This window comes from Canis aureus, chromosome 10 (assembly GCF_053574225.1).
Source record: "Canis aureus isolate CA01 chromosome 10, VMU_Caureus_v.1.0, whole genome shotgun sequence".
NCBI lineage: Eukaryota > Metazoa > Chordata > Mammalia > Carnivora > Canidae > Canis > Canis aureus.
Window position 1 is genome coordinate 2789779 of NC_135620.1, and position 8165 is coordinate 2797943.

At 52.4% G+C, this 8165-nt stretch overlaps 1 protein-coding gene across 1 annotated transcript; it reads right to left on the reverse strand.

Annotated features, from left to right (window-relative positions):
- Positions 1-654: 654 nt before the first annotated feature.
- On the reverse strand, positions 655-2986 carry LOC144322807 (nuclear pore-associated protein 1-like). The gene is given in 4 exon segments (XM_077913153.1): positions 655-1135; positions 1138-1907; positions 1910-1961; positions 2074-2986. Coding segments are annotated over 4 exon segments (2136 nt in total). The 5' UTR covers positions 2914-2986; the 3' UTR covers positions 655-661.
- Positions 2987-8165: the final 5179 nt, after the last annotated feature.

The window sequence follows — 8165 nt, forward strand, 5'->3', positions numbered from 1 at the left end:
ATCAGGTGGGCCCCCATTATGCCGACATAAAGCGGGAATTCCAGGTCTTCCAGTCTTGGGAGTGACGTTGTTCCCTTCCTCCGCACCACTTACACGCTGGGCAGGTGGGCCCCAGGTGCCTGGATTTAAAGTCCCTGCAGTGGTAGCAGGGACTGCAGGCCCCACAGACGTCTGTGGGCCTGCAGTGGTAGCAGGGACTGCAAGCCCCACAAAGGTCTGTGTGCCAGTACTATTAGCCATGAGTGGTGGGCCACTGGGGACCGCAGGCCCCACAAAGGTCTGTGGGGCTGTAGTATTAGCCAGGAGTGGTGGGCCACTGGGGACTGCAGGCCCCACAAAGGTCTGTGGGCCTGTAGCGTTCGCCATGAGGCGTGGGCCACTGGGGACCGCAGGCCCCACCACGGTCTGTGGGTCCGTAGTAGTAGCTGGGAGTGACGAGCTAGTGTTCCCAGTGGGACCTCCAAAGCCAGTCGCGGTAGAATGAGGCGTGTGGAGAATACCTGGCTGGTTACCAAAGGCCGTCTGCTTGTTGACTGTGGGGCCAAAAGGAGAGCCCGCGAAAGCTGCCTGCACCGTGCTGCCTCCGGGTGGGTGAGCTACAGGCGTGGTCAGGCCGACAGCCTGTGGTGGGGCTACTGTTTTTCCCAACAGGTAGGAATTGTTAGGCTGTTGCCCACTGTGACCTCCAGTGTGGGCTGAGAGGCGATTCCTGCGTTAGAACGCTTGGAAACGGGGTCTGTGTGCTGGCTGGCTTTTGGGGTAAAGTGGTAGAGCCGTGGGCCGAGGCAGTGCTGCCCGTAGGTGGTGTGTTGCCAGAACCAGGAAGTGCCCTGTAAAATGACAACTGGTTCTTCCGCGACCCAGGGGGGGCCTGAAAGATGACAGCCCGGGAGGGCGATGTGGTATCCATGGCATCGGGGTCACAGTGAGCGTCGGGGTTTGCAGAGGCGCTGCCTACTGGAGTGCCGGTGGCTCCAGAACTGAGGTTGGGCAAGCCAGTGGCCATAGCGGCACCGGGAAGAGAAGCTGTTGGCTGCCTCCCAGCAAGAGTCCCGTGTGTGGGCTGAGGGGTGGTGTGGAGGCCGAAGAGTTGATGAAGAAGTGGGGTGGGGCCGGGGCCATCGACGTCGGTGGATTGGTGGATGCTGCGACTTTCGCAGGGCATCGCTGCGTCATGCTGCAACGGCCCCGGGCAAACGGAGGACAGCTCATCCCGGAGCGTGGGGGCGTGGAGGTGACAGCCCGCGAGGGAGGCGTCGTGTCCATGTCCACGACAGCAGGATCTGAAATAGGCTTGGAGGTCAAAGTAGATGACTTTGCTGCGATGGTAGAAGAAGTCGGCTTAGAGGTGCCGGGCTGGACGACGGAGCTGTCCGTGGAGCGGCCTGGACGCGGGGTTGTTAGGAAAAGCGGGGGAGAATCCACACACAGAGGGGTTGGGGATTCTTTTGTGCAGGGGGTGGGGGTAAGGTGTGGGGCGGTCGGGGGTGGGCGCTGCAGCGCGGCCTGGGGGAAGAGGGCCTCCCTGAAGTGGGGTTTCCCCAAAGGGACGGGAACTAGGGGGAGGAAGAGACTCAGCAGGAGCAGCAAGAGGAGGAGATTCAGGAACGACACGTCCTGTTTCCCGACCACCATGTTGTGTTGGGGAAGACGGAGGGACAGAGAGGGTCGGGGGCCCGGCAGAGGGGTCAGCCAAGGCGGTGCGAGGAACGGGGACCTGGGCAGCGGGAGCGGCCGCGGCGGGGAGCCTGCAGCCTCCGAGGCAAGTGGGGGCGAGGAAGGGGCAGGCGGGGCGGCCCAGCAGTCGGCCGAGGTGTCTGTTCTGTCCTTCGGGATCTTGTCCCTCGGACGCTCGGCGTCCTGCGAGGTGCCCAGGTTCTCGTCAGGAGCAAGGCGGGGAAGCTTCGGGGTGGGGGCCAGTCCCCCCGATCCCACAGCAGTGGTAGAGGCGGGGGGCAGGCCTAGTTTCCTTCTGTGTGGCCCGCTGCTGGCCGACGCCGGCGGGAGAGGGCTCCGTGGCGAGACGCCCGGGGCCCCCAGCCTGTGTGTCCCTCCTCCCCGCGGCCCGCACGCTCCCGGGCGGATGGTTTTCAGCCGCCGCCCCCCCTGCGGAGGGCCCCTGCGGCCCGGGGCAGCCTGGGCGTGGGCGCGAGAGCACCGCGAGGACCTCTCCCACGGGACCGCCTGAAGAGGTGGCCACGCGGCCTGCAGAGGACGACATGGGAGACATCTGGGTGCTGGCCCACGAGCCCTCTCCGGAGGGGGCGAGACGTCGGTCCAGGGCTGCAGGGCTGGCTCGGTGGAGGCTGAGAGCGCCGCTGGTGTCCGGGGCTCGGATGTCCACTGCGTGCCCCGCGGCTGTGGGGGCGGCCACTGCCACCACCCGGCCCTTTGGTCTCTCCGAGAGCCTGCGTCTGTCCTCCGGGGTGCTCCGGGACCTCCTCCTCCGTGCCCTGGGCTCGAAAGGGGGAGGGGACGGGTCGGTACCTGACCCGCGGCCCTGGCTCCCTGTGCAGGTAGTGAATGCAGGAGCGTGACCTCGCGCCCCGGGGGAGGGATCCTCACAGTCCTCGAGGGCCGGACCAGCGGGCAACTGCGCAGACAGCTCACGCCCCCCGGAGGGCTCCCCCAGCTCCCCGCGGGGAGGAGGCCCAGAGGGGGGCCCGCGGCCTGAGGGAGCGGGAGCCGCCTCCTGGGCTCCCCGTGGCAGCGAGCCGGTACAGGCTCCCCCTCCGCCCCCGCTGGGATGGCCTGCGCCCAGAGCAGGGGGCGGGTGCAGGAGCGGCAGGGTGGTCCGGCCAGGACGGGCGGTGTCACGGGCGGGCGTGGCCAGCGGGCAACTCCGGCGGGCGGGGCAGGGGCCGGCGGGGGGGGGGGGGGGGGGCGAAGAAACTTAGAAAATAAACGGCCCATTTAGGGCTAGCTGGGCGCCAGGGTCGGAGGTTGGAGCATAAGGCCTTGGAGAGGGTCTCCACGGCTCTGACTCCTCTCCAGGACCAGCACACCAAGCCTCTGAGCGTGCACCCACGTGCTAAGGCGTCACAAAGCCGCCCACGCGGGCCGTGCAGCCCCGCCCACCAGCGGGGGGAGGGGAGGGAGGGGGCGGGGCCCACCTTCCAGCTGCTGAGGCCATAGAGCACCTGCATGGTTGCCCCCGCGTGGGGGAGGGGCGGGGCCTGGGACTGCGGGGGGGGGGGGGGGGGGGGTACTTCCCCCCTTCCCCGGGGAAGCCCTGAGGGGGAGCAGGAGCCTCCCGAGGCTTAGAGGGCGAGGGTGGCCTGCTTCGCCGAGGGCCGGCCCTGCTGCCCTGCGAGGCCTGCTGCCCTGCTTCCATGTGAGGCTTCTGCCCTGCTGCCCTGCAAGGCCTACAGTCCTGCTGCCCTGCTACCCTGCAAGGCCTGCAGCTCTGTGGCCCTGACAGGCCTGCTGCCCTGCTTTCCTGCAAGGCCTGCAGCCCTGCTGCCCTGACAGGCTTGCTGCCCTGCTGCCCTGAGACGCCTGCTGCCCTGCTGCCCTGCGAGGCCTGCAGCCCTGCTGCCCTGAAACGCCTGCTGCCCTGCTGCCCTGCGAGGCCTGCAGCCCTGCTGCCCTGCTGCCCTGCGAGGCCTGGAGCCCTACTGTCCTGCGAGGCCTACAGCCCTGCTGCCCTGCTGCCCTCCTGCCCTGCGAGGCCTGCAGCCCTACTGCCCTGCAAGGCCTACAGCCCTGCTGCCCTGCTGCCCTGCGAGGCCTGGAGCCCTACTGTCCTGCGAGGCCTACAGCCCTGCTGCCCTGCTGCCCTGAGAGGCCTGCTGCACTGCTGCCCTGCGAGGCCTGCAGTCCCGCCACCAGTGTCACCTGTCCAGCCGTTGAGGTTTCTGAGCAGACACTGGACCCTGACCTGACTGGATGCTGCCTCCTGTGACCCCCCCTCACTGGCTGGCAAGTTCTTTTCTTTATGGGAATTTGCCAAAACAACATTTACAATGTATACCACTCCTTGGGTCATGGACATGGTAGTGGCATAGCCAGGTCGAACCCAGCCTGACTGCTCCCAGAGCTCTTACTCAGGAGTGTGTGTTACCATTTTCTTAAAATTAATTTTTATTTTTCGTAGTTCTTAGGGTACTTAGCACGGTGCTATACTTACTCAAGCACTGCCCAATATTAGGTATTCTTTTGTTTGATTCGTAAATTGATCAGAGACCACACTGGGCTCTGATCTTAGAAGACAGAGGTCATGGACCAGCAGTCGTCAGCATAGCATCATCCCACATTCGTAATTCAGCCTTGCAGCTCCGATGTGGTCTTTGGTCTCCTTTGGAGGATCCAAATGTGTAAGATTCTATGTAAAGATTTTATGTAAATCTATAAAGATTATATTGTAGATAAATTGTAATCTACCTGAAAGGAATGCACCAGTGGATTGTTGCATATGGATTAGAAGCTGGTTTCTCAAAAAAAAAAAAAAAAAAAAAAAAAGAAGCTGGTTTCTCTGGCCTCTAGGACTATGTCTAGTAAGGCATCTCGTTCATGTCTAGAAAGCAAATACAGCATTTATTGTAAGTTAATAGTGGAGCAATGTAATGAATGGATTAAAGTAAGATCCTTATCGGTCATTATGAGTATGCCAACCAGGTTCACCCTTCACCTCACATTGTTGGCACCCATATGTAATTCGAGAAATTCTTATGCCCAAGAGAGGAGACATACCCTTGGGCATCTGACAAGGGAAACATGTATTATTGCCTAGGAGCTGGAAGCTTCAGCACGTGAGGAAGATTTTAAAAATCCTGGCCAAACACGTGGCTTTACCTAGTTTGAATCTTGTTTCTTTGGCTTACATCATTGAAGTGTTTTCTCTCTCACGGGGCTGATGTTGCATTTTAGGAATATGACATGCAGAAGTTTCAGAACCAAGAATCCTACCAACCAGTAAGAAGCATATATGTACATTTTAAAATGTCATATATTTATTTTTTATATTTAAAATAGCACTGGACATAATTCATATGTACAAAGTTAGTTTTAGCGTTCTGCTGAACAGATTCCTTTTATGCATGTTAGAGCGAATTTGACTTCCATCCCCAACACATTTTGAGGTTGGTAGGACACAGAAGGTTTCAACCAGACTCACGTTCTGTTTGAAAAAAAGGAGAAATGTTATGAGCCCTTTCTAACCTCTCTAGGAGCAGAAATGATTTACAGCTATGACATTTAGCCATAATTCTTTGATATCATTTGGGAAGAGTTCAATAAGGAACAATTTCTTGGTTTTGTTTGTTTGAACAAAAATAGCAAGCTTGCACAAATTTTGGGCCAAGATTTCTTATAGGAACTCTGAAAAAGGTGATCATGTCAGACGTATGTGAAAACAATAAATTACAGTCATATTATTTCCATTTTTTTTCTCAAGGAGGGAAATTTAAACATATAAGAGTTATTAGTACTTCAGGACAATAAAAGGAAATTTGGACAAGGATATCCCAGAAAAATCTACCTCTTCATTTTTCTTGTCAAATGAGAGAGGAGGGACAAGGTGCTTTGTTGAAATAAAGACCATTCTCTTATATGTCCTTGTAAGTCAAAATAATAGTAGGTGACAAGTGGTAATTCTGAGGTAATTTGGCTTGGCAGAAGCAAACATGTTGAGACAGAATTTGTCAAGGCAAAATATTTTTTTAAATGATTAATTTAGTCATTAATAAAAATATTTTAATAAGAACAGCAATTTATAGTTGCCAGGAAGATTACCTCTCGTCTGACAGTTTATAAAGCACAATCTCTGATTACAGCAAAGGAAGCCATGGGCGGGCAGCCTTGATGGAATTTATAGTAGTGACAGTGAACCATAGCTAACAACCTGTGTTTGACCACGCATCCCCTGTTCCCTTCTCTTCCTCACCAACAATCCATTGTAATTCATACAGAGTTAACATGGAGGGCAGACTGAAGGATCCATGGAGCTCATTAAATGAACTTTTATTCCCTAAAATACCTTTTGTCCCCTTGTTTACAGCCCCTCTTCTCTCTTCTCTTTATTATAACCAAGGCTCAGCAGAAGCAAACTGGCTTTGTGCAGCCCCTTCTTAGGTGGTCTTTTCTTGATCATTTTATCACTCCTACATTTCACTTTTGCCATCTAGAAATGTATCAAAACCTTTCTGTGGTGGATGACTTCTCCAGTCTCTTGGCGTTGATTGCTTTAATTTTGGAATTTCTACACTTTGTTAAATATGCTGTTAAAAGGAACAGAAAGTAAATATGTTTTTCTGGTCTGCCATCTTGAACTGAAAATATGTGTTGATTTTAGCACTCAGCATTCCCATAGGGGAAAAAAAAACACCTCAGAATTCACAGACGTAACATTCAAGACTTCAACTTTTCTTGAGAAATCACTTAGGATTTAGCATGTAGTAATTTCTTCTTTTTTTTCTTTTTCTTTCTTTTTTTTTTTTTTTTTTTAAAGATTACTTACTCATTCATGAGAGACATAGAAAGAGAGGCAGGGATACAGGCAGTGGGAGGAGAAGCAGGCTCCATGCAAGGAGCCCAATGTGGGACTTGATCCCGGGAATCTGGGATCACGCCCTGAGCCAAAGCCAAACACTCAACTGCTGAGCCACCCAGTCGTCCCAGGATGTAGTAATTTCTAATGAGAAAATACCTGTTTTCATGATAAAATGAGATAATGAACATGAAAATCCTTTGTAAAGTTTAAAGCCCTATAAAAATGTTTTTTATTATTTTTTGCTATTTCACTGTGCCTGATGTTGTTTAGGCGAGAAAATGCCTTCTGGTTTTACCATTTCAAAAAATAGACCGTATTTTTCAGTAGCTCAATGAAAATGACATTGTTCTTCAAGGGTAGGAGTAAAGACACAAATGTTCCTTGACACGTATCACTTTATAATATTTTCAGCAACTAAGTTACTCATGTATTCCCCCTTCCAGATTTATTGAGGACCTACCACTAGCCAGATGCTTTATATTAGGTGTTGGAAACATTTTCCAGGTTTTAAATATTTTAGGCTCTTTGGGCCATGTACAGTTTCTGTAGCTTCTTCTCTTTCTTCAACAACTTCTCAAAATTTAAGAACCATTATTATCTCATAGATCCTACAAGAACAGGCTGAGAACCCAGTTTGACCAGGGGACCGTTATTTGCTAACCCCTGCCCTACACCTTCACTGATTAGAAGGCACATCTTTTATTATTATTATTATTATTATTATTATTATTATTATTTATTCATGAGAGACACAGAGAGAGAGGCAGAGACATAGGCAGAGGGATAAGCAGAGGGATACCTCTGCTATCATAACAGAAGTATAAATGCTAAAAGTCAGGCAAACCTCAAATTTTTTTTCTTGTCAAAGAACAAAGATGTTTTAACAGGCAAAAAACATTTATGATTAATATCATTTTTCCCTAGACAAAAGTAAGAAGTCATCAAAAAATAGTCAAACATGGCTATTTACAATGTATTCCTTCTGCTCTCCAAAGGAAAGCATTAGCTTCCATATGGCTCATACGTCAGCCTCAACATGACCAAGAACCAGAGTTTGGAAAATATAGGGCATCATAAATGACACAGTGGCTGAGACACCAGAAGTGGTCATATTTTATTATGGTTCAAAACAACTCCAGTCCCATGCCTTGAAGGGGACAGAGGTTAGAAAAACATTGGCAGTCGTTTTATGATCTTTCCAGCTTTGGAAATGGAGGTCCCTTAGGACAAGCAAAGCCCCTTTATCTGCCTGAATTGAGGACCGACAGTATTTTATCATGGTGCAAGAGGTTGATTCCAGTTGTGTGATAGCATACATCCTCTCTGCTGGAGTTGAACACTGTGGTTCACAAGGGCCAGGATTCCTTCTCCTCCTTTTTCTTTTTTTTTTTTAAGATTTTATTTATTTTATTTATTCATGAGTGACACACAGAGAGAGAGGCAGAGACATAGGCAGATGGAAAAGCAGGCTCCTTCCGGGGAGTCTGATGCAGGCCTCGATCCCAGGACCCTGGGATCATGACCTGAGCCAAAGGCAGACGCTCAACCACTGTGCCACCCAGGAGCCCCACTCCTTCTCCTTCTTTTTTTTTTTTTCCCTTCTCCTTCTTACCCCGAGCCTGAAGTGGCTCAGTACCTTTCCCTCAAGTGACTGTTCTCTGCAAGCCATAATTCA